This window comes from Ochlerotatus camptorhynchus, unplaced genomic scaffold (genome assembly GCF_037179485.1).
Source record: "Ochlerotatus camptorhynchus isolate MF236.1 unplaced genomic scaffold, CSIRO-AGI_Acam_v1.1 ptg000132l, whole genome shotgun sequence".
Classification (NCBI taxonomy): Eukaryota; Metazoa; Arthropoda; class Insecta; order Diptera; family Culicidae; genus Ochlerotatus; species Ochlerotatus camptorhynchus.
The window spans coordinates 3278215-3304549 of NW_027040622.1; the positions used below are offsets into that span (position 1 = coordinate 3278215).

At 41.3% G+C, this 26335-nt stretch overlaps 1 protein-coding gene across 1 annotated transcript in view; it reads left to right on the top strand.

The window, feature by feature from the left end:
* Positions 1–20669, top strand: part of Cht7 (chitinase 7) — a 148905-nt gene extending 128236 nt beyond the window's left edge. Inside the window, exons 3-9 of the mRNA XM_065220789.1 lie at positions 15563–15644; positions 16069–16328; positions 16408–17580; positions 17640–17751; positions 17810–18780; positions 18842–19043; positions 19106–20669. Of these exons, the coding sequence (XP_065076861.1) occupies positions 15563–15644; positions 16069–16328; positions 16408–17580; positions 17640–17751; positions 17810–18780; positions 18842–19043; positions 19106–19317 (3012 nt within the window). The 3' untranslated portion in view covers positions 19318–20669. The remainder of the gene's footprint in view (positions 1–15562; positions 15645–16068; positions 16329–16407; positions 17581–17639; positions 17752–17809; positions 18781–18841; positions 19044–19105) is intronic.
* Positions 20670–26335: the final 5666 nt, after the last annotated feature.

Sequence of the window (26335 nt, forward strand, 5' to 3'; positions counted from 1 at the left end):
ATGCCTAAAATGTAAAATTATTTGAAATAGTATACACCGATAAATACCGATTCCGCTTGATTTCATTGCGTTGATACAATTGACAGCTAGACATTAGATTTTGCTGTTAATTTGCCGCAACGTGTCAACGATCAGATCTAATTTGGGTGGCCCTAAAGGGATTTTTTGGTGTAGTTCCTAAAATTCATTAAGTAATTTATTAAGCTGTTCCTGAAGGTCGGAGTTTGAGACAAGTTCCTTGGAATTGCTTACATAGTTCAGTGTTCTCAGCCTGGAAATTATTATAAACTATTTATCTCTCAATCTTACTACATATCTCGAACAAGCTGCAGGAACTTTTCCTCTTCACTGGACTGGTGGTGATAAATACTGCCAATACCATTGGCAAACAGAGACTCCTGTGTGCAGTCATGCGCGATGAAAAATGAATGTTTTCCAACCAAGAGCTCATAAATCTTGCACCACTCATTCAAAACCACCGAGCATTCCAGCACACACACACACACACCGGACCTACTAAGACAAGAACTTTTCCATTATTCAGGAACCCGAAACCAGCAAAGGTCTTCCATGTAACACTAGAATATCCGGAGTAGAAGCCTTTTCCACCTGTTGCTCGGCAACTTACGAGACTCCAATGCTCACTGGAGCAGAAAATTGGAGAAATTCACACCAGGATCCGATGCACGGAGTAGGCACCCGTGGGCTCCTTTTTAGACTCTATCAGAAGTAACTTCACAACCCCCTTCCCTCGAGCGACCGAACGGGGTAGACTGGCTGGAGCTTTTCGGTTGTTGACCTCCGAGGCCGCAGAATACACCGCCTATTGGTATCGATTCCTGGCCACGGGAAATTCTCATTCTTTCCCGATTGACGTAAATGACAGGCCCCTTTCATTCTCGATGCAGTGCTACTTGCTGAGTGCGTTGAAAAATAACTAAATCAAGTAAATTCTGACAGCACTGACACGTGCAGTCAGCTGTCAACCCGCTAATCTCCGGAACATGCTTCCCTAGTCCCGGACGATTAATTCTTTTTTCCACGCTCGATTGATCAGAGGAGTCCCTGTACGACTGGCCAAACTATGACCTCCTAGTCGGCCCGAAATCAAATCATTCACGGTTGGGTGAGTTTTCCAATTTCGATTTAGATGAGAATGGAATGTTCCTTTCATTTGTGGGGTGGAAACTGTACGCATGCGCGCGTTGTATGTATCGAGTACTTCCCTCTTTTGCCGCGCTACCAGTGTGAGTGCGAGTGGAGTCGTGAAACATGTAACCTCGGTCGTGATTCGATTGTGCACTGGCTTGTGACGAAATCGGAAAATTACGGGCTGAAAATCTCAGTCTGAGGTGATTTCGATGCCACTCTCGGGAGCCTTATGTCCACGGTTCACTCAAGCATGAATGAGGGAATTTCCCGAAACTAGAACAACATGATTGTGTGAATGCAGCTTTCCCCTGCTTTTCCCCAAGCTCTATGGAAGGACTCCAAGTTCAGTCATGCGTGAATATGCCCTCTCAATTTGGCGCCTTTTCTGCGTTGGAATCACCTCCTCAGTTTCATAAAACGGCAGCGCTTTCCGTCGCCTGGTCATTATGAATTCATCGCAGATAAAAACACCTAATTAGGCTTTATTGCTGCGATTCAGTGCTTCTTCACACCATTTGCTTTCCCTATGAATGTAGGTTCAGCAAATAGGCGCCGGAACTCGCCGTATAATCAACGGATGCCCACCATAAGAAAGTCATCAACAATGAATACCTCATGATGCCACGCAATGGGATTCATGAGATAAGAAGATGACATAGTGCCTTTCCATGGATGGACATTGTGACCGAAAGCTTTTGTTCGCTGACGATGCCGTAATGATGTATACAACAACGTGTGCAAGTTATCTCTGCCGCAATGCATTGAACTTTGCAAGACGGTTCCCATCTAGGGGGACTGGGTCGTAGCGGTTATGTGTATTCAGGTCTTCGAAAATGGTAAGATCTTCATCATAATCTGTGACAACAACGGAGACAACGACGATGACGGTGGTTGGTAATAATGATCATGTTGAGGTTGGAACGGATCTGGCATACAAGTTATGTAATTTGGAAATGTTTACTGGTGAAGGAACGTCAGTCCCTTTAGTAATTGGTGGCAAATGATGGCGGTCACAGAAATTTCTAGGAATATAACTGAAGCAAAACGAAAAACTGGGTTAGAATTATTGATTGTAACAGTAACGTTGACCTTTCGTTTTGCTTTGCAAAAGTTAGTTTTCCTCGTCTCTTGCATGGGAGAGGCAAGCATCATGCTAAGATGAGTCAACGAACTTCCTTCAATATAGGCTTAAAACCAAGCGATACCAGGAGCACATCCTGAGAATGTTCTGACAAAGCATATAAACAATACACTTAGACAAATTGATGTAAATTTAGGTGCTGTGAGACTGACATATACGAGCGTCAATATTGACATAAAATTGAGTCATAATAGACGTGAAATTCAGCTCAATCAAACGTACTTTCGAATTTTTCAGTCTTGGAGCACTTAATTTTACATGACATGTTTGTTTACGTCTCATCTTTTATGTCAAATATGGATTCCGTCACGTGTAAGATTAGGTATTTCTAAGTGTGAGGTTCAAGTTCAATTAGGTTCAATGGTAGTTCCACATCAAACAGGTTTCAATGTGCACATTCAGTGATAATAGCATACGAAGAAACTCACTTGGTCAACTTCTTGAAATATTGCAAACATTTCCAACGTTGTGTACATTAATACAAAGGACCCTTCCCAAGTAACAATTTGGGTTTATGAGGGTTCTGAAGACAATGATTTCGATCTGAAGTCCTATGATCCTTTGCAGTGAATAAAAAAAACTTTCAATCACTTCAAATCCAGTGAAAGTGTGGGCTTGCTTCCCGAATCGCTCTGTTCGAACGGTGGCTCGTAAAATAGGATTATCACCTGGTTTTGTCCAAAAATCAAAACAGCGTTTGGGGCTGAAGTCGTGTCTTTTGCTTAGTACATCCGGTAGTTCTTCATTACTATGGAAAAGTGTTCGTTTTCTATACAGTTAAATCATACATACTTGATCTTCTCACAAGAATCCTCATTCAATTGTTATGCTTCGCATCATTCGAAACATTCTGAGGCCTTTCGAAAGACGCGACCGCTTATCAATCAAAATAGATTTCATTATAATTCTACTTCAATTGAGATGTTCCGTATCATATGAAGAGTTCTGGGACCTCTCCAAAGACACGTCTTTTCATCATTAGAAATAGGTTGCACATGAATCCTCATTCAATTCTGATGTTCCGTATCTTTGGAAAATTCTGGGATCTCTTCAAACATGTGCCTTCTCAGCAATCAAAATAGGTCTTTTTTGTGAGAAAAATAAATCGATGATACTGATATCTGATCATGCACAGAACCCCAGTTCGAACTTTTTCTTCTTTCCAATCTCAAAACCGAGGTTCATAACCGTCAACAAGAAGAGCTTAGGGCCAAAGTTCGATGTGGTAGGTCTTAAATCCAATAACGCACCACTACCCATGTTACCTTATATTCACTCTGTTCAATTGCATGCTAATGGGATCAAATACTTTCGGAGATATGTCAATATGAAGTGATATTTTGCAATAGAACAGTACAAGTGGAACCGATCTGAGTGCAATAAGTTGTATTTTGTTTGTTTTTATCTACCATAGAACCCTATAAAATTTCAACCCGAACAGACGATTGGTTTCTGATATATGACCAAAAAGTTTGGTATAATTTATAATTTTGCACCCACTCGCTTGCCTCAGTGATAGCTGAATCGACTTGAGTATAACCGATTTAATTTTGTTTGTATCTATCTCTCATAGATTCCTATTGAATTTCAAACAGATCGGACATTTGGTTGCAGAGATATGGCCAAAAATGTAAAATTTGGCCTTATAAATCAATAACATTTACTCAATTTTAGTGCAATCGATTGCATTTTGTTTGTATTGATCTCCCATTGAACCCTATTGATTTTCAACTTGATCCGGCATTTGGTTCTTGAGATATGTCCAAAAACTCTAGTTAATTCAACTATCAGTGAAAACTGTCTTTCTCATATCCATATTCTGGCAAAGGCATAGCCTAGGCGTGACCCCCTATACTCAGAAACTTCAAAGCGTTCGGCAAAATGGCATTCAAGTTAATGGCATTCGGCCAAATCCTCCAGATGGTCAGTCGTTGATGGTGTGCTGGGTCTTCTAAAGAAGTAAATTTTGCTGAAATTGGCTTGAATTTTTCATCCTACTTCGTCTATCCTTCGAGATTTCCTTGGCATTTATTAACTATGAGGAACCATCTTTTAAGCTCAATTTGTGAACAGAGTAATTGGGAAGTTAATGATGCACTTTAAATAGCCTAAAAAGCAACAATAAATGCTTATTGCTCTCATGCAAAACCTAATAGATTTATGGTTGCTTTTATAATCATAGAACACGTTTTTGAAGTATTTCATCAAGACATCAATAAACAATTGGTAATGACGTTTATGCTTGAATTACAGAACAGTTTTAAGGATGGATTGATAACTGTTTTAAATTTATTTAAAAAAAAAGACAGTTCTTGACTTCCTTGCCAGACTATAAAAGGTTTTTAAAACAGCAAAAAGCTGAATTACTAAGCAAGAATGTTTTACACTTTGAAATGCTATATTTAAACTAAATGGATTGTTAATTGCCGTGGATGCTAAATCGTTACTGAATTGTTACTTGGGTATTGCAGGGAATACATAAATAAGAAAATTTATTGATGAACAAATTGTCAAACAGCCGTAACTAATTGTGTAAACAATGACTTCAAACGTTCAATTCTTCAAAATGCTATCCTGCCTAGGCAAACTAAGACCATCCTTAAAAGAAGGGTAAAATTTCCCCAATCTTAAGGTTGCGATTGGGAAGTTAATGTTGGGTTGAAAGGCTTGAAGTAGTTGTTATTTGCTCACATGCATACAACGTACAATATTATGAGCTGTTTTCAGGCATGTTCCGGTTAATCCTAAGATTGTTACCAGAATTTTAAATGAAACTATTATTCGAGAAAGGCACTTGTCACCGGTAGGTTGATTAATCAGGGTTTTCCATTTGACCACTCAAGGCTCAAATGTCAACCACTCAAGCGATTGCTTGTATTTGTTTTCCACTTTGATGGTATTGGAGTTATCATGAAAAACTAATACAGCTACATCATACATATTTTTCAAATTTGAATGGGTGTTTAGTATTGAAATCATTCTGTTTAATAGGAAAGGTTATTTCAATATTTAAATCCTACTTACTAATCAGGATTATCAATTCTTCAATCAATATGAATAAAACGTGTTTACTCTACTTTTCTCTGCTTTTCTTATGGAACGAGTAAAGTAAACTCGTTTATTCATATGATCAAATCACGCAATTAAAGCATCTCAATACGACGTTTACGTTTCCGTTGTATTGGGATTTCCTGAAACCTCTGTTGGGATTATACGGAATCCTTATTGAGATTATTTATAATCTATGTCTTACTGAAGTTCTTCGATTTTCTGTAATTTTCTTGATTTGCTTTTCGATTCTCCTGACATACTTTGGGAATTCGGTAGTTTCCTCCTTAGAGTAGGGTAAACGTTCCTATAGTTGCGGTACGTTAGAAGCGTTAGGTTCCTATAGTTGTGTATTGAGTCTCCATGCACATCTATATGAACCTAACGCTTCTAACGTGCCACAACTATAGGAGCGTTTACCGTACTTCAGAAATTTTCAGAAATCAGGATTCTTCAAAATTGCCATTTAAGATGTATCTCCTAAATTCCTCGTGGAATTCATCTCCTGTTAGCATTCATTGGAATCTTCCTTGGACTTATTTGGATGTCCTGTCTGTTTGTGAATTACACTTGGAATATTCTATAATTCCACTTGATTTTGTATAGCATCGCACTTGATGTTCTTGGTTATCCCTAATGACCGGCAATACACGTTTTTTCAGGCAAACGTTGATGTATAACTGTTCGTTGATATTGCTGGTTGTGATGAAAACCGGAGTCTCTGGCCACAGCTGCAGATTCCCTGCCAGATCATCAGCTTACCGGCAAACTTGTCCGCAAAAACAAATTTATATTTCTTGGGAACATCTTCGTGACCCCTGGCAACATACAACTTTTGTTTTACGTTTCATCGTCCATAAGGATGCATCCTTTGAATTTGGTCAGCACCTGGTCATACAGCTTTCGGGCCCGCGTTCTGGCCGTAATGTTTTCCTTTACGGTCCGGTTCGGTGGCTTAATTGCCCGATACTTGAAGAAACCTTCCTGAATGCGTATATTCCGAACTGTACAGTGACAGTGACCAGCACCAAGTTTGTTGGCCACATCCACGCCCGAAAGACCTGACTTCCACTTTGAAAGCCTTCATGACGTTCTGACGCAGTTTCCGGTCCACTGTACCGCTTCGACACCTTGATTGCTGTAGAGATGAACTAGTCTTCGGCTAAAAATCTCTTAAATAAAGAAAAAAAAATCTTGATTACAGCTTCCAGAAAACAGACAAACGTTCCTTGAAACGTTTCATCACGGTGGTTTTCCCCATTTTCAACTCCTTTGCGATCCTCGTACCCGACCATGTCAATTTTTCATATCTCGTGTGCAAAATTAATTATCTTCTTTTTTCTTCCATCGCCTGGCAATTCAATAAAACAAACTTTTTTATATATATTTGCGCAGAATTTCAAGAGAAAGGCAATGCAAATGAATTTCTATCAAAATATTCCATAACCGATTACTAGGAGTGCTGTACCGGATTGAAAGAAGCGTACCGATCCTAAACTGGCAGGGCTTTAAGCTAAAAATATGGAATCGCAGATAACTAAGCATCTTGTTGTAATGATGGTGACGACTGCACACTTAGATTTTTTTGCCGAGATGGGCACCACCGAGCAGCTCGGCATTTTATTTTGCTGGAAATTCAGCAAAAAATATGTTTGTTAGCTGAGATCTCGGCAAAATTCCCGTTTGTTAGCTGAATCTCGGCAATTTTTTCACTGAGATCCAGCAAAATAAAATGCCGAGCTGCTCGGTGGTGCCCATCTCGGCAAAAAAATCTAAGTGTGTGGGACTTCAGGAGAACTGCTTGGTTTAACGTCTTTCTCAGCCTTAAACACTCTAACGACTACTAAATCGTTACTGAATTGCCCGATGTAATCTGCCCGATGTTTCGGCCATGGGTTGTGGTCTTTTACAAGGGAAAATTTTGTCTGTCGTTATCGTCAATAATTTAGTCGTTGTTGTGGTCGATTTTACATATTTTCGTTTCATTTAACGATATTTAAGGGACAGAACTACTTGATCACAATGTTGATCACCACTGAGGACAAAGATAATTTAAAAATCCCTACCTAGCGACCCATCAACTCCTGAACCGGGGACCAACGGCTTTACTACCCTTCCAAAGGAAGGCGTCATCATAGAATGTATGTCTCAGAAAATCCCGACGACACCGACTGGGATTGAAATGTCATCTTGTACACACTTAGAAATTATTACCGACTTCCGTAATCTTATGCCGAGCTTTCAACAGTTTATTAAAACTTGACCCTTATTTCAAAGGCTGTTTCACAAAATTTAAATTTTAATTTTTGAGTCTAGCCATTGAGAGTGAAGTTTTCCTCGTTTTGAAGCTTAATGAATTAAAATGCCTGATATTTACCGAACAGCTCAGCTTTTCGAGCAAGTTAGATAAAAATAACCGAAGTCGGTAATCATTTCTAAGTGTGTACGAGAAAAAGATAGGAAAACTGAAGTCGAGCTAGGTACCATTTCATCCAGTTAGCTAATATTTTGACTAAATCACTACTACATAGTTTTACATAGCACTAAAATTGGTAACAGGAGAAACACATGACCTTTTTGGCTTCTCGGGTAACGGGAATCCGTGGCCCCCGATTTAGATTCCGACTTCTTCTGGTGTTTTTGTTTACGACGATCCTCGGGAGTTTCTTTTCACCAAGAAGATATTTCTGAATTCTACCAGAAGTCTCTTCAAACATTCCTAGAAATTGTCATCTGATTTCATCTGAAGCTTCGTTCAGAATTTTTTCTGGCTTCCACGGTAGCTTTGTTTGATTTCCGCTGGAAGGTTTATCCAACCTATTCAGCAAATTTGGAGTCATTGGAAGCTTCTATTCAATCGTTTTCAACCTCCTCTGAATTTTTTTTCGACATCCTTTATAAGTCTTTTTTGTTCCGCATGTAAATTTGGCTACCCTCGGAATTTTTTTCCTTTTTTCACTTATTTATGATTCAAAGTCTCCCCAGAAGTTTCTTTTGATTCCTCTGGTAAATTTCTTGTAACTTTCACCCAAAAATCATTCTAAAAATGATTTCCGGGTAATTGAAACAGATTTCTGGGACCCGGGAAACGTGATTTAGTTTCGTAGAACATTAAAGACTGGAACGCGCAAAAATTGGTCAACAAAAAATCATTTCTTTCAGTCGAAATTCATATCACAAAAATCTTCTTATTTTTCTTTTGGTAGTTCAATCAATATATTTAAAGGAGAAAATGTTCGTTTATTAGTTTTTTTTATTCCGTTTGACCAAGGCGGAGTTCTGGGCTGTTGGGAGGGTTGTGGTCTTTGGGTACCACAACCACGTTGTTCGCATCATACCACTCGATTGCCTTTTTCCCATAGTGGCAGCTCGCCAAGTTCGGCCAGAACAGCACAGGTCTATGATGTTGCACTCCTGGACGTAGATCTCTGTATTGATGGTTCCCGTAGTAATGAAATGCCGTTTTTTAGACCGCACGTGCATATGGCCTGCCACACGAGATATTTTTTTCGGGAGCTTCAATAGTTTGATGGTTTTGAAAATTTCAGCCACCTTCCCTTTTCCTGATGCTCCTGTCCAGGAAGCTGCTTGAAATCCGCCTTCTCATAAGTTTCGTCGTCCATGACGACACAATCGAAATTTGTGAGCAGATTCGTATACAGCTTTCGGGACCACTGCTTTGCCGACGTGTTTTGTTTGTAATCTAGGTTCGCCACCTTCACCTTCTTAAGCGTCGACAACCCAACTCGTTTCTTGTACCGCTGCACAATAGTATGGGAGACATTGAGCGCCAGCGACGTCCCGGATGGAGCGGTTAGCGGTCGTCGTTGCTGCCACGTCTGGATTACGATTTCCGCCGCTTCCAGGCTACCTGGCGGTCGACAGACGCTCCCCGAACACTTTTATAACGTTTTTCACGGTCGATTTGGCCACATTCAGCAATTTTGCCAACTTGGCGTGTGAGAACGTCGGATTCTCTTGCTGCGCGAGCAAAATTTTGACACGCTGCTCCTCTTGCTTGGACGTCATTTTGAAAACTGGAGAGCAAGCGGTGAAAACTCATCATAGCAACCATTGTATTATTAGGTTGTAAATACTCATTTCAGCTAAAATAATGTTTTTCGGAATAATAAATCCAAAAGATGGTATGATGACATATTTTACTTGTAACTTACAAGAAGAGGCTACAAAGTATGCGTTTGAAACATAAAACCTGTAAATTATGATTTCTATGAGTCACAATCTACGATTTGCTGATCGCTGAGCGAGTGAGTGAGTAAGTGTGTGAAAAATCGCTGATTGTGACTCTCATGAAGTGAAATAAACAGGTTTAATATGTCAAACACATTCTTTGCAATTATTGTATCTTACCAATTCAAAATATGATCATAGCATCAAATTATTTCATAATTTAAAAAAACTTTTTTTTTTAATGAAATGAGTATTTGCAACCTTGATTGTATATACACTCAACTTACAAATGCAGCATTTCAGGTTTTTTTATGCATTTTTAACAGAAATGCACCAATTTGAAGCTGACCAATTGTTGCGTGTTCCAGACGTTAGAAAAGAATTTAAAAAAGAGGGCTGGAAAAATCGAGTCGTTACTGTACTTGTATGAAATTAGACGTTATTCAAACTACTTTGTTCGTCTCTACTATGTCATTATCTGTTGGTTTATAAGGCCGAAACAAATCTCAATAAATGCTTTGCTAGATCTTATTATGTTGTAGAATATAACCTTGTTCTTTTACAGAATTTTGACATAAATTTGAACTAGACCGGTATGGCATGCCAGGTCCTTGCAATCGAATCAGCCGGTTTCAGTTGTTAAAAACGGATTTTATCGAACTCATTCCTAATCTTTTTTGGCAACTCACTAGGTAAGCCGTCTTTAATCTGATCGATCCCTCTTGTTCATTGCGAACATCTTCGTCTTATTTCAGTCGGATCACTACCAAGAACCATTCTCATTGGGTCGTTATCTGACATTGCTACGATGGGCCCAGCCCACCATGGTCGCCAGATTTTTGCATTCGATCTAAATTTCTTAACTTACAAACCTGCTGCAATGATACTAAATTATTCAATTCTTTTCTACAGTGATTCAACCATTTCCGAGCTTAATCCAATCTTTTCAAAATTGGTTTAAATTTTTTAGGAGTGAGACCAAATCAGAAACGATTCAGGAAATTCCTAACTGAGGTGACACTTTTCAAAGCAGATTCAAAACTGAGTCTGAACTTTTCTGCTGAAGTGAGTTCAAACTTTCCAATAAGTCATCAACATTTTTCTAACTAAGTATAAACCTTTCTGCTATGTTATTCAATCCTTTTTAAAGTTGTCAAAGCTTTCCTGAAGTGATTCAACAAATCCCGAATCCAATCTTTACAGAATTGGTTTGGCATTTTCTGAAGTGAGGCAACATTAGTTGATTTAATCCCTTTCCTAAATGAAGCAAAGGTTTCCTGCATTGATTCAACTTTTTCCGAACTGTTCTTAACTGCTTTGGCATTTGGCAAAGACAAAATCTTGTTTAGGTCATCTAGTTTTCTAACACTTTTTGAGCTTAAATTTTCCAAATAGAGTACGATCTTTTCTGAAGTGGTTCATAACCTTCTTTAGGGAGTCCAAACTTTTCTGTTGAGTAATTTAATTTTATTGAATTTTAGTCTGAACTTTTCTGAAGTGATTTAACCAACTTTTAGCGTAGATTCCGCTCCTTTAGACTCCTTCCTCGTTCTTGTGAGATTAACATCCTTTGAAAATATGGTTGAGAAATGGAAGAATGGACCTTCGTGTGTTCATACCGGATACTAGATTTTTTTTAAGCAAGCACAATTGTTGAGAATACTGGGTTTACATCCACAAAAGTAAAGGGTGATACGGTCAAAATTTGGTCAAGGGAAAACGCGTGTAAATCGGTGAAATCGTTTATTTAAAAAATCAAATTAAATTTCTTTTTCAAGTTCAATTAGTATAAAATTCAGGAAAAATATTCAGTTAGGCTTCCGCTTTTCCAAATCCGAATTGCCGGGCCTTACGCTTGACCCCTGCCATCAGATTTTGTACAGCCACCTTGTACACCTTCTTCGCCGCAGAAAGCCAGTTTGCCTTGAACTGCTGCTCGCCCTTAGCAGTTTTTTTTTGGTCTTCTTTAGGTTCCGCTTGACAATAGCCCAGTATTTCTCAATTGGGCGGAGCTCTGGCGTGTTGGGAGGGTTCTTGTCCTTGGGAACCACCTGCACGTTGTTGGCGGCGTACCACTCCATGGCCTTTTTACCGTAATGGCAAGATGCCAAATCCGGCCAAAACAGTACGGAACAACCGTGTTTCTTCAGGAAAGGCAGCAGACGTTTATTCAAACACTCTTTCATGTAAATTTCTTGGTTGACAGTCCCGGAAGCTATGAAAATGCTGCTTTTCAAGCCACAGGTACAGATGGCTTGCCAAACCAGATATTTCTTTGCGAACTTTGACAGTTTCATGTGCTTGAAAACATCTGCTACCTTTCCCCTTCCTTTTGCCGTATAAAACTCCTGTCCCGGAAGCTGCTTGTAGTCGGCTTTGACGTAGGTTTCGTCGTCCATTACCACGCAGTCAAACTTCGTCAGCATCGTCGTGTACAGCCTCCGGGATCGCGCTTTGGCCGTCGTATTTTGTTTATCATCGCGATTTGGAGTCACTACCTTCTTGTAAGTCGATAGTCCGGCTCGTTTTTTGGCTCGATGCACGGTTGTCGACGATACACCCAGCTTATTTGCGGCATCTCGGAGAGAGAGGTTAGGGTTTCGCTTGAAACTACCGGCAACTCTCTTTGTCGTCTCAGCGGCTTCCGGTTTTCGATTTCCCCCCGATCCAGACTTCCTGGCTGTCGACAAACGTTCCCCAAACACTTTAATTACATTTGTAACGGTTGATTTGGCAACTTTTAGCGATTTTGCCAACTTTGCGTGCGAGTAGCTCGGATTTTCGCGATGCGCGAGCAAAATTTTGATACGCTGCTCTTCTTGCTTGGACGGCATTTTGACAACTGAAGAGTGAATTCCAAAATCAAAATAGGAGCAACATTCTACACACACACACCTTCAAAATGAGAGGTGTTCAGGTTTTTTAAATGCAAAATTGAAAGAAATACGTCAAGTTGATATTGACCAAATTTTGACCGTTTCACCCTTTACTATTTTTATAGAAATTTGGGTTTCTTGATCTGCCAAGATGAATTTTAGCTCTGTCCGTTGAAAAACAGGCTTGGATGATATAGAATAGACCTTTGTGAGTTCATCCGTGATGGTAGATTTGTTTGAAGCCAGGTTGGATTTCGGTTCAATCGTTTGAAATTTGTGCTTGGATTTTATTGAATGGAAGTTGTTGAATACCGGAAGAACGAACCTGGTTAATATTCACAAAAGAAAGTGTTTTCATAAAAAACGATTTTTCTGTTTTGTCGAACTGAGTTTTGGCTCCTATCTTTTAACAATAGACTTGTATTTTATAGAAAAGAAGTTGCTGAAACCATACGTTAGGGTTTAATTTCTTCAATTTTTGAGAATATCGAGTTTGAATTCACAAAAGTACGTATTTTCATAAAAATTTTAATTTTCTGTTGTGCCAAGTTGAATTTCAGCTCCGATCATTGAAAATAGACTTGGGTTTTAAAGAATGGATCTTAAATCCATACGTGATGATACATTTTTTGAAGCATGTACTATTTTTTTTTTTAAACTGGGTTTGAATTCTCAAAAGTACTCATTTTAATAGAAATTTGGGTTTCTTGTTCAGCCAAGTTGAATTTCGGCTCCTTCCTTTGATTGGCGTTTGAAAGGCGTCGATTTTACAGAATTGCTGAATCCATACGTATTTTAATAGAAATTTGGTTTTTCGGTTCTGCCAAATTGCATTTTGGGTCATATCTTTGAAAAATAGGCTTTTATTTTATAGAATGGACCTTGCTGTGAGTGAAGGTTTGTAATTCGAAAAATATTTTTTTTTTTCGAAATTTGGTTTTCCCTTTCTGTTAAGTTGGATTGTGATACAATCCTTTGAAAGTTATGCTTAGATTTTATAGAATTTACCTTGCTGAATTCATATGTGATGATTTTTAAGCACACACAAAGCCAGCTTTAAATTGAAAAATCTAGGTATTTTTGTTAAAATTTGGTTTTTATGTTCAGCCAAGATGGATTTTGGCTGCATCCTTTGAATATTACACTTGGATTTTGTTGAATAGACCTTCCTGAATCCATACGTCTATTTAGATTTTTTGAAGCAAGCGCAGTTGTTGAGAAAACTGAGTTATATTTGGATAGGAAGGAACTATCGAAAACAGAACGTTTTTTTATAAGAACTGTTACGTTTGTGGTATTCCGCTTGATGGTTTATCCGGAATCAATTACTCTTATTCATCTACATTATTACCAATGTTCTTGCTTGAAAGGATACAAAAACTTATGCGCGAGATGTCTTGTTGATAACCCGAGTGTTACATATAATAAAGTCAACATTTGTGGCATTAGTGTCAAAAATCACGGCTTCAAAGAAGTATAAGCCTAATGCGAAGGCTAAGAAAAAATGTTAGCGTTTGAAATATATTGTTTAGGTGTGATGTAAAACTAATTTAAAATGTTTTATTTCTTTTTTTTTTGTTTATTTTTTATTGCCCCCCCCCCACCTAGTGCGAGCATCGAGTGACAAAAGAAAAACTTGAGATTTGTTCCAGCCTAATTGGTTAATCTCGACCCGTAGCTGAATTCGTAGCTTTTATTCAGCTGCATTTACAGCAAGAAAGTGCAAAAAAGGTATACATAGCTGAAAATGTTTGTTGAGATTGGCATCAGCTAAATTATTCAAAATGATGCATAGAATTGTGTGAAGTATTAATGAAAACCTCTTCATTCCTTTATTTAATGTCGGTCTCTGTTCCGCAATCTAGTGCCAATCAGGAAGGCAGCTTCCACACCTGCATAGGGTATCGCACCCATTCAACACACATGGGCCGTGACCAACGGCTTTACTTACCTTCCGAAGGAGGACGTGACCAGAGATTTTTATGCCTCAGAAAAATCCCACCGACCTCGGCTGGGATTGAACCCAGACCCATTGGGGTGTTAGAAAGCACCGTGCGCCGGCCAATCAAAACCTAAACATTCAAATTTAGATTCTTACCTTGAGTGGGTTAAAGTTGATTTATTTGCTTTGCTAATTTATGCTAAGGATGAACATTCGCTTTTTTATCAAAATTTGCGTCCACTTACTAAACCTTCATAGCATGCAATCATTATCAAGTTATTCGAAAAGCGGAATTATTCTTACAGAAAATAAAACAACATACAATTAAATCCAAACAACATGGCCACGCAACTAAACAACCAAAACACGATCGAAAAAACGTCCAAACGCAAAGCAAAGAATCACACAAATGTTTTTAGTACGCTCTCTAGCGGTCCTCGGAAAGACTCGTTGTTGGGGTTGCAATTTCAGCACTTTTCAGTAATTATTCTTACTACCTTAACAGCCGGTCAGGTCGGTCGGTCGGTGGCGAAAATTGCGGTCAAGTACGACCTACAACACCTCATGAACCAAACGAGCAATCGCTGCACATATATGCAACAACAGGCGTACACTCACTTGTATGCTTGCTTGCTTTTGTGCTTTCATGTTGGACCTCCAAAACCCATGCGCGAGACCCCGATCTGACCCCGCGCCGCACCGTTAAGTGAATGAGAGAGCGTTTGTGCAAAAAAAAACCAAATGCCCGCAAGTCTGAAATGATGGAATGTCAAAACAGCAACTTCTGTAATCCAAAAAAAAATGGTCATCGGTTGACAGTGGCTACCTGGGATGACTAATGCCTAGGGGTTCGACGGTATAAAATATGATTAAACGATCAACCTTATATAACCCAAACTACCGAAAGGCAATCGGATCAAAGCCAAGCAGTTAATCGCTGTCTATTTAGGTTGGATATGCTAGTAAACGCAACGTGGCATTTAAATGTCTCTTGAGGAAAACAAATATGATTCAAGCGATGCGTTTATATAATTCAAAGGGTGTCAAGTTTAAACAAACAGCTATGTCGGTTTAATCGCACTAATGGCAGTGTTCGAAGCAATGAGCACTCAATTACCTTTATAGAATTAAGCATGAATGATGATGAACGATCACGAAATCCTTCTCTAATCTAATGTTCTTTTCGATCTTCTCCTTTCCTCTTTTTTGCAGTTAACGCCACGGATACTTAGAATAGCTATAGTATTATGCATCCTCATCGCCATCTTCTCGCAGACTACAGATAGTGCTCAAAGTAAGTATGTTAATGGAGTGCGCTCCTACACCGGTGGCGGTTGACATTTTCCCATCAGCGATGTCCAAATCCCTACCGACACGACAATAAAAAAAAATACTGCAGCTCAGTATATAAATATGCTAGATTTACGGCCTATTCCAGCCAATAACATCCGACTAACCGCTTCTCAAGGTGACATCGACTATCGTTCAGAGTCGTAGATCAAGCCGTAGATTATTACTCTCAGAAGACTCCATCGATCTGAATCTAACGCCGAGCGACAAAAGCAGTCTGACTAATATTTCCTGTTGATCACTACTGATCGATCGATGATAAATGTCGGGCAATTAACCGATATACCTAGTACAAACAACATCCACTGGCGAAATACTAATTTATTGATCCGTTTCCTCATCTTTCCAATTGAAAAAAAAAAAACCAGCAAAGCGCAGAATACGACGACCCACTAGTCTGAAATCGACTGCCGCCAAACAGACCGTAGAGGACAACCAAATTCCAGTCAAAAAGGTCGCCCAGGACCGATCCGATCAGGCCCCTGCCTCGGCCACCAATCGCTTCCGCGTGCGATCGAAAACGCGTGGTAGTACAGCACTAGCAGCCGGAGCTACGGCCGCCGTCGTAGCCGGAGCGTCCACCAATTCCCTGGTCACCAAGAAGGTCCAAGATAAGGATGGATACAAGGTAAGATCGCTATGATGCAGTGGCAGTGGCAGCTTAGACACTTAACTAACACACAACCCCTTCTTCCCCATCGCGACAGATTGTTTGCTACTACACCAACTGGTCCCAGTACCGTACCAAGCTCGGTAAGTTCGTCCCGGAGGATATCCCGGCTGACCTGTGCACCCACATCATCTTCGCCTTCGGTTGGCTCAAGAAGGGCAAGCTCAGCTCGTTCGAGAGCAACGATGAAACCAAGGACGGCAAGACCGGTCTGTACGAGCGGATGTTGGCACTGAAGAAGACTAATCCACAGCTGAAGGTCCTTCTGGCCATCGGTGGTTGGTCATTCGGTACCCAAAAGTTCAAGGAAATGTCCGCTACCCGGTACGCCCGTCAGACCTTCATCTACTCGGCAATTCCATTCCTGCGCCAGCGTGGATTCGACGGTCTGGATATGGATTGGGAATACCCGAAAGGATCGGACGATAAGAAGAACTTCGTGCTGCTGTTGAAGGAACTGAGGGAAGCCTTCGAAGCCGAGTCACAGGAAATCCGTCAAACAAGACTGCTGCTGACTGCTGCCGTCCCAGTGGGTCCAGATAACGTCCGTGGAGGATACGACGTCCCAGCTGTGGCTAGCTACCTCGACTTTATCAACCTGATGGCCTACGATTTTCACGGCAAATGGGAACGTGAAACCGGACACAATGCCCCACTGTATGCTCCGTCAACGGACTCGGAATGGCGCAAGCAATTGTCGGTTGACTACGCAGCGAGTTTGTGGGTTAAATTGGGCGCTCCCAAGGACAAACTGGTCATCGGTATGCCAACCTATGGACGATCTTTCACTCTGTCAAATGCCGATCGCTACAAGGTAAACTCCCCGGCTAGTACCGGTGGTAAGGCTGGAGAGTACACTAAGGAATCTGGATTCTTGGCATACTACGAAATTTGCGAAATGTTGTTGAACGGAGCAGCGTACGTTTGGGACGAGGAAATGAAGGTTCCCTATATGGTCGATGGCGATCAGTGGGTTGGCTTCGATGATGAACGTTCGATCCGTAACAAAATGGTGTGGATCAAGACGAACGGATTTGCCGGAGCTATGGTGTGGACTGTGGATATGGATGACTTTAGCGGAACTGTGTGCGGTGGAAATGTCAAGTACCCGTTGATTGGAGCTATGCGAGAAGAGTTACGAGGTGTCAGCCGTGGTAAGGATGCTAAGGACGTGAACTGGTCCGAGGTTGCTGCTACCATCCAGGAGAAGGTAGGTTTTGAGGGGAGTTTCTTAAGGATTGAATTCATTTGGGATTGTTTTGTTTGTAGGAAGAGGAGATGCCCGCTCCGATCAAGATCTCCATCGATGAGGTGCTCAGCAAGGTCCAGAAACCACAGAAGAAGATCATCAAGCTAGGTTTGGCTTCTTCTGAGAAGAATTGTACGTATTGGTCCCTGTAGTTGCATGAGGTAGATTTTAAATAACTCTTCTCTTACAGCTCGTCCAGGACAGGTCTTCTGCTATCTGACCAGCTGGTCCGCCAAGCGCCCGGGAGCCGGCAAGTTCGAACCCAAGGACATCGATGCCAAGCTGTGCACGCACGTTGTTTACGCCTTCGCCACGCTCAAGGATCACAAGCTGACCGAAGCCAACGAGAGCGATCCGGACATGTACGATGAGGTGATTGCTCTGCGCGAGAAGAACCCCGAGCTGCAAATTCTACTGGCTATCGGAGGGTGGGCTTTCGGATCGACCCCCTTCAAAGAACTTACCTCGAATGTGTTCCGTATGAATCAGTTTGTATACGAAGCAATCGACTTCCTGCGCGAGTACCAGTTCAACGGTTTGGATGTCGACTGGGAGTACCCACGTGGTGCTGATGACCGTAAAGCCTATGTTGATCTGCTGCGTGAACTGCGAATTGCGTTTGAAGGTGAAGCCAAGACTGCTGGACAACCACGACTGCTGCTGACGGCCGCTGTTCCTGCTTCCTTCGAAGCCATCGCTGCTGGATACGACGTACCAGAAATTTCCAAATATCTAGACTTCATCAACGTCATGACTTACGACTTCCACGGACAATGGGAACGCCAGGTTGGACACAACTCACCTCTATTCCCCTTGGACACGGCCTCTGCCTACCAGAAGAAACTGACCGTAGACTTCAGTGCTCGCGAATGGGTCAAGCAGGGAGCTCCCAAGGAGAAGCTTCTGATCGGTATGCCAACCTACGGACGATCGTTCACCCTGGTCAATCAGACACAGTTTGATATTGGGGCTCCAGCTTCTGGAGGCGGTCTTCCAGGAAAGTTCACGAACGAGGCTGGCTTCTTGAGCTACTACGAAATCTGCGCCTTCTTGGGAGTGGACAATACCACACTGGTGTGGGACTCTGAACAACAAGTGCCATTCGCCTACCGCAAGGATCAGTGGGTAGGATTCGACGACGAGCGATCCCTCAAGACTAAGGTAAGATGAACTTTGGACTAAAGTTTGAATGGAATGCATTACTGAATTTCTGTTTTCATAGATGGAATGGTTGAAGGAGATGGGCTTCGGTGGAATTATGGTCTGGTCTGTCGATATGGACGACTTCTCCGGCCGATGTGGAGCTGGTAAGTTCCCGCTGTTGAATGTGCTCAACGAAGAACTGAAGGACTACAAGGTTCACATGGAGTACGACGGACCCTATGAATCCTACAACCCACGTGGCGCCTACACCACCAAAGATCGTAAGTATCCTCGAATCGTTCTTACAAAGTACATTTCGCTAAACAATATTTCTCCCTCACAGCCAACGAAGTAATTTGCGCTGAAGAGGAAGGCCACATCAGCTACCATCCGGACAAGAGCGACTGTACTCACTACTATATGTGCGAAGGAGAACGCAAACACCACATGCCCTGCCCAGCCAACCTGGTCTTCAACCCGAACGAGAACGTCTGCGATTGGCCTGAGAATGTCGAGGGCTGCCACCAACACACGCAGACCCCTCCGGCGGCCTAATTCGGACTTCGCCCCATTTGCATTGTCAGCATAATCACAATAACCCCCACTCCACACCCGCACCACATTCCTTTAGGCGTAGCAAGATAAAGAAGATAATTATGGAAAAATGAGTAGAAAAACTGCCAAGCTAGAGAGCCTCGAAACATTTATGTAACAGAAAATACTCTATATTTCGGTCGTCTTTGGGTGAAACTCTGCCCTGGGGACACCAATCGGTCGACAAACTGTTGTAAATATCTTCATGTATCCCTTTAGCAACCGAACAGCACCCGAAAGCTCCACCAATCTGAAAAGAACAACTTCAACTGCCATTCATTTTTGCTTACTAACCTACCGGAGAATACCGCGGATCAAAATTTATTTATAATCTCAATCCTTCAAACACAAGACCATATGACAAACACTGTTCGTAGAGACATTCAAAAATCGAGCACGACCCTCTATTTACAACTCTAATGTTTATCAAGTACTATTTATATACAAATCCTTAAGGAAGAAGCCCCTTTTAGAATTAAGTATTGTTTAAAGTTAGTACGAATAACGAGAAATGAGCGGAAAGCAAGCAAAAACGATGAATAGCGTTATTCATCCCTAATCGTAAAAAGATAAATCAATCGAAAACAAATACAGACACGCACACAAACACAAACGAGTGGAAAGAAAGCAGCTTCATAAAATTAGGTACTAACAATTTCGTTGACCAGCGATCCCCCGAATCTTATTCTTATTTCGTGCAAACACTCACTAATTCGAAAACTCCGTGTAAATGTGTTTTTTTGAGTAGATGTATAAAATCTGTGATAATTAAGTGTATATACAAAAACAACGGTACGGAAAGAAATACAACCAAGAAGAACCCAATCATCAGCAACCAGCAGCCGTGTGTGCCGACATCTGAGAAGAAGCTCCCTCCGTAAACCATTAACTGAAGAAGAAAAACTAAAACAGACAAATGAAGCTACTAAAATCCGTAAATATCATGTAACCGTGACTCGTCGACAGTAGGAAGATGAACGAGCTGCTCATTTTCTATTTGTAAGAAAATGAACGCCGTGGAAGAATGCCACATTTGCACTAAGCAGTTGCGTTAAATCTTCCGAAGTAGACATGTTTAGCCAAGAGAAAGAAATATGGAAATTAAAGTTGCACTGGATCACTTTTGAGAAGAAAATACAAGCATACAAAGCGTCTGAAAGAAAGAATTGAAGAAAACAAAGCGATGCAGCAAAAACAAGAAGGACGCTATATACGATTACAAACAAACAAACGTTGACTAAGTGTAAAATATATTGTATGTAATGTACGAGAAAAATAAAAATTATTTTTAAATAAAGAATTATTTAAATTCACTGCGTCCGTTCCTGGGTCAGATATCACGCAACCTAAGTAACCTTACATTTTTTTGAAGGGTTAAAAGCATTCTTTAAGTCTAAATCATGGACTACAGAACCATCATAAAACCCACATTGTTTCTGGGAATCTGTGTAATAATAACTCAATCAAACTTGAAGGGTCCACTGCAATTGCAGTCCTTCGATTGGTTTGGAGCACAATTTGTCTAATAGGGAAGGTGGGGTTAAAATGGGCAGGCGGGGTAAAACTTTCAGGACCTTGTTTCGTCGGGAAATCCTTAAATATCTCTGTTCTGATCATGCAAGAAATTCGCAACGAATCGTGATAAGAATGTAAAATGTAAAATGTACAGTCATTCCGGTGAGTGGTCCTTACATCTGTGAGAGAGTGCTCCCTCCAGGCCCCTCCCTCTTTATTATTATATGTATGTTCATGAATGTGTTAGCACGGAGGTGGTTTTTCAATCTTTATCATACATCTTACCTATCATTGAAATAAAATATTGATTTTTTTCGTGGTACTGCTAGAAATGGTAGAGAACAATCATAAGACCCCATGCCTACCTTGGAGTCGGTTCCGGATGTTTCGGATGATGGTTCCATATGGTCAAATTTATTATCTATCATAACCATATCAAGCGACATATCAATTCAAATCTACTCGATGAAATATGACCAATGACACACAAAATGACATCCATAGAGCCATATGGGCACCGTAGAACCAGTTCCGGATAATCCGGATTATGATTCCGTATATTCATATTTGATATGTCTCATAATCGACATATCAGATCACATCTGAACTGTGGCAGTGCATCTAGAACACTATGTTGAGAACACGCAATAAGCTAATATGCGAATAAGCAATAAACCTGAAATGCCAATGAGAAGAAGAAGAAGAAGAAGAAGAAGAAGAAGAAGAAAATGAAGAAGAAGAAGAAGAAGAAGTAGAAGACAGACAAATCAGTTGTCTAATATTTTTGGGCTCTAAGATTCCAAATATTTGGTATCAAATTTATAAGGAGAAAATAGAGAGACGATGAAGCTAGACAAATTGGATTTAAGGGTTGGTAAGCATTTGTTATTTGTATGAATGAATGCACTCACGGGGGAGGTGGTTCTAAATTTTGTATAAAACCTTCAAACCAAAAGCATCCAATCCAAAAGTCATCAGAATCGTCAAAGTAAATAGTGCAGAAGAGATATCTTTTACAGGTCTCGGGTTTTCGACGTGCCTCACAGGATTTGAATTCATCCTGGTTTTAGCACATGGTGGCAAACCCGGAGCTCAAGCAGCTCTGAGAAATTTCATTTGATGTTGTAGACGATCCTGATAGCTTCGTTTCCCAGCAGCAATGAAGATCCAACACAAGCTTTCCCTTCGGGGTGTTTTCTTAGGGTACCCGATGAGATCCAAGGAAGTAGAAACAGGGGTGTAAAGCCGTTTTTTCGACAGGAATTTGATGTGGCTCAGAAAATCATCACCACGTCACATTTGAGTTTTTGCATTTCCCTTACAATTGTTGTGGTTATCATGAATTTTATCTGACCTGAGATGTATATGTATATTGGCAATGTAAACTTGTTTTTATATTTCACCGATTATGGTGACGTCACACGAAACATGACAGGAGCGGAATAGCTAGCCTGGTATATGTAAGCCGTGACCCAAAGCAATTGTCAGTTTCATATACGCGAATAGAGGAAACATTCATGTACCTGATAGTGATGTGCATTATACACATTCCTCAACACCAGTTTTTGAGTGCCCCCTGCATAAACGATCTATCCAATTCATCTATTCTTCAAACCATCATCCGTTCAAATATATTACATTTTACTTTGACCTCGGCCCTGGTCCAATTTCTATGGACTTGGATGAGCTTGATGTTCTTGTTGAGGCTCTTTTCTCAGCTTCATTGCCATGACCCCTGTTACCTCTGCTACGATATCTTCCCTGGTTCTAATCCAGCACTTGCTTTCGTTTCCATAGTGTATCGTCGATTCCGCAAAGGCAGATCTACGGTGGACGCCATCCGTGACGTCCTTCAGATGGCAGAGGTGGTCCATCGGAAACGAAGGGGCATTCGTTACTCGCTACACCAACTCCGAATCTACGGAGGGCTTACAAGATTCTGGAAAGCTACTTCCAGAATCGTGTGTTTAAGTATGACACAAAAGATGGCGAAAAATGCGTTAGAGTCACCGCAGGAGTGCCACAAGGCTCCATCCTGGGCCCGGTGTTTTGGAACGTCATGTACGATGGAGTGCTGAGGATAAGATTCCCAGCAGGCGTGAAAATTGTTGTCACGCTGGTAGTCTACCAGTGTGTAAGCTCAGCTTCGGCTGTCACGTCGAGTACGCCTGCAAGCGAGCGTCTACGGCTGTGAGGGCATTATCCTGCATGATGTCCAACAGTTCGGCGGTCAGTGTCAGCAAGCGCAGGCTCCTCGCCGTGGTCGTAGTATCTATCCTCAGATACGGAGGCCCTGCGTGGGCTGCGGTTTTGGATTCCGACTGCTACAGGCGGAAACTAGAGAGTACACTTAGGCTAATGTGCTTGAGGGTGGCCAGTACATATCGCACCATCTCGAGGGAGGCCGTCTGTGTCATAGCAGGGATGATGCCTCGGCCTCATCATTAAGGAGGATGGGAAGTGCTATGACACGAGGAGCGTTCGGCGGGCGCGCAACAACGCGCGCATAGTATCGATTGCGAGGTGGCAGTCGGAGTGTGAAAATTCCACTAAGGGAAGGTGGACCTACAGCTTGATACCTTCCGTATCAAGCTGGGTCAATAGGCGCCATGGGGAAGTAAACGTCCACCTGACACAGTTCCTATCAGGCCATGGCTGCTTTAGGAGTTACTTGCATAGGTTCGGACAAGCAAGTAGGGGAGAACAGTACATAACGCACCCCCGGGGTAAGACGCACTTTTTCATTTTATTTTGAGTTTTTCTTGGAATTTTCAATCCAATTCTAGGATTTATCGTGCAGGATTTTGAGTTCAGATGTTATGCTAGAAGTGTTGCTTGATAAGACAACAAAAAAGTTACGTAAAAGGCATGAAAAACACAAATGAAAGTCAGCTGGTGCGTTCTGCCCAGGGGGTGCGTTGTATACCATTCTCCCCTACTCCCACCTGCCCCGCGTGCGCTGATGTCGAAGAGACGGCGGAACATGTTATGTTCGCCTGTCCACGCTTCGAGCCAGTAAGGAGCGCTATGCTAGCGATATGCGGAGCGGACACCAGTCCGGATAACATCGTCCATAGGATGTGTGGTACTACCGAGAACTGAGCTGGAGCGCTGTGGTGACTGCGGTCACCCACATAGTTTCAGAGCTACAACTAGTGTGGCGTGCCGAGCAGCAGTTGACTACTGCCCGACTAGAGCGTTAGAGTACGGCTAGAGGAGCGCTATAGCGCATAGGCCCCTCCCACGAAGTAATGCCTTCGGGCGGTCTCGGGGAGGTCAAGAACCAAGGGCACAGCTAGGGTTTAGTGGGTCGGGAGTATAATTCTCCCTGAGTCACTTTCTCGGGTGTCTGCGAGCAGATTCCCCCCTGTGAAAAAAGACCAGTTTTTGAGTGCCCCCTGCATAAACAATTTATCCAATTCATCCATTCGTCAATCCATCATCCATTCAAATATATTACATTTTACTTTGACCTCGGCCCTGGTCCAATTTCTATGAACTAACTTGATGTTCTTGTTGAGGCTCTTTTCTCAGCTTCATTGCCTTGGCCCGTGTTACCTCTGCTACGATATCTTCCCTGGTTCTTATCCAGCACTTGCTTTCGTTTCCATAGTGTATCGTCAATTCACCTTCACTTATGTCTCTGAAATTCGGTTGATATCGACTTCGGATCTGTTGGATTCCGTTTAGGTATATTATGTCATATATTTTTTCGGAACATCTTGAATCGGTTATCAGATGGCCATATGGGTCTATGATTGTTGATTTGAGTGAGTATATTTCGGTGAGTACATGTGATTTGATATGGCTATAATAGATATCGAATTTGACCATGAGGAGTCATCATTCGAGATATCCGGAACCGGTTCTATGGTGGCCATAAGGCTCTGTTAGTATTTGTTAGAGCTATTGGTTTGCTTTTGTCGATTAGATGTGATTTGATATGTCGCTTGGTATGGTTAAGATAAATATCAAATTTAACCATTTTGAACCATAATCCGGGATATTTGCAGGTTTGGATTGCAACTCTTAGATAGCAGTGTCATCGCTTTAACCACAAGCTACCCGTGTATCAACTCTCAAAACGTTAGCAAATGTTAAAATATTGATAGCATTATATAAATAGCAGTAAGACTATAATATGCTGTGCATTTTGCAATTGATTTGAATATAAATATTGCTAAATATTACGATTTTAAAGTCCAGCACAGTTTAAAAGTGAGGTTACGCGACAACACTGTTAGAAAGCAAAACATACAAGTTTTATGTTTCAAACATATACTTTGCAACCTCTTCTAAAAAACATGATCATAATTATGATCTAATTAGATTAGACTCATGATGTTCTGCTCAGTAAGCAAAAACGGTTGCTCTAGGTCCACCGAGCCCCTCATATCACATCATACCGTTACTCGAGTTGTTGTGACCATTCAAACCCGGCAACGACGACGACGACCTGTTTCGCAAAATACACGATGAACAAGCGATTTGTTCCTAAATCTCTTTATTATGAAAGGATTGCGTGGTTCTTCACAGTAAGCAAGCCACTGCAACTGACTATCTTTCAACTCTGAAAACTAAAAACTACGAAAAAGCACATTAAGTCCCACTTTCACGCGACATTTAATGCTACGATTTGCCCTGGTTAAACAAGCTTTTCGAATGCAATTACGTTCTCGAATGAAGTCAATAATGTATCCCAAACTTGATCAAGCGTGCGCTCTATTTTTTGTATACATTCCAAAGCGTTCCGGCCAAAATCTATCAGTTACAATTTTCCAACAAATAGTAGCCTGGGATAAATTGTAATGTCTTCTCCCCCACAAGGATCTACTGTTCTTGCATTCGGGTCCAAACCTTACCGACAGTATCGCCTTTCTTATGTTCTAACTAAAATCGCAAAATTGACCGCCCGGTCGAGGTTCTAGCCGGCGCCGGTGAGGTAGTGGTAAGCGTGACTGCTTTCTCATCCCAATGGGTTTGGGTTCAATCCCAGTCGATGGGATTTTTCTGAGGCATAAAAATCGCTGGTCACGTCTTCCCTCGGAAGGGAAGCAAAGCCGTTGGTCCTGGCCCATGTATGTTGAATGGGTGCAATATCCTACGCAGGTGTGGAAAATGCCTTCATGCACATTCAATTGCCGTTGATGGATGGCAATCGATGTCCATCGGTGATTGGCACTAGAGACCGACTTTAAATAAAGGAATTAATGATCGAGGTTATCCCGCCAGGAATCGAACGGATTATTTTTAACTGGAACAAGCTCACCAAATACAATCACCATGGCAGTACCAACACAACCTTCAACAAATTTATGAAAATTTCGAAAAGAAAGAAAAAACACATAAACAGGGAACAAGGAACTTCCTAATGCATAAACCACCTACTATAAAACCTCCACCGAACTCTTTGAATCACGACACATTATAAAAAGCGAAATAATCTACAGGCATCAAATTAATG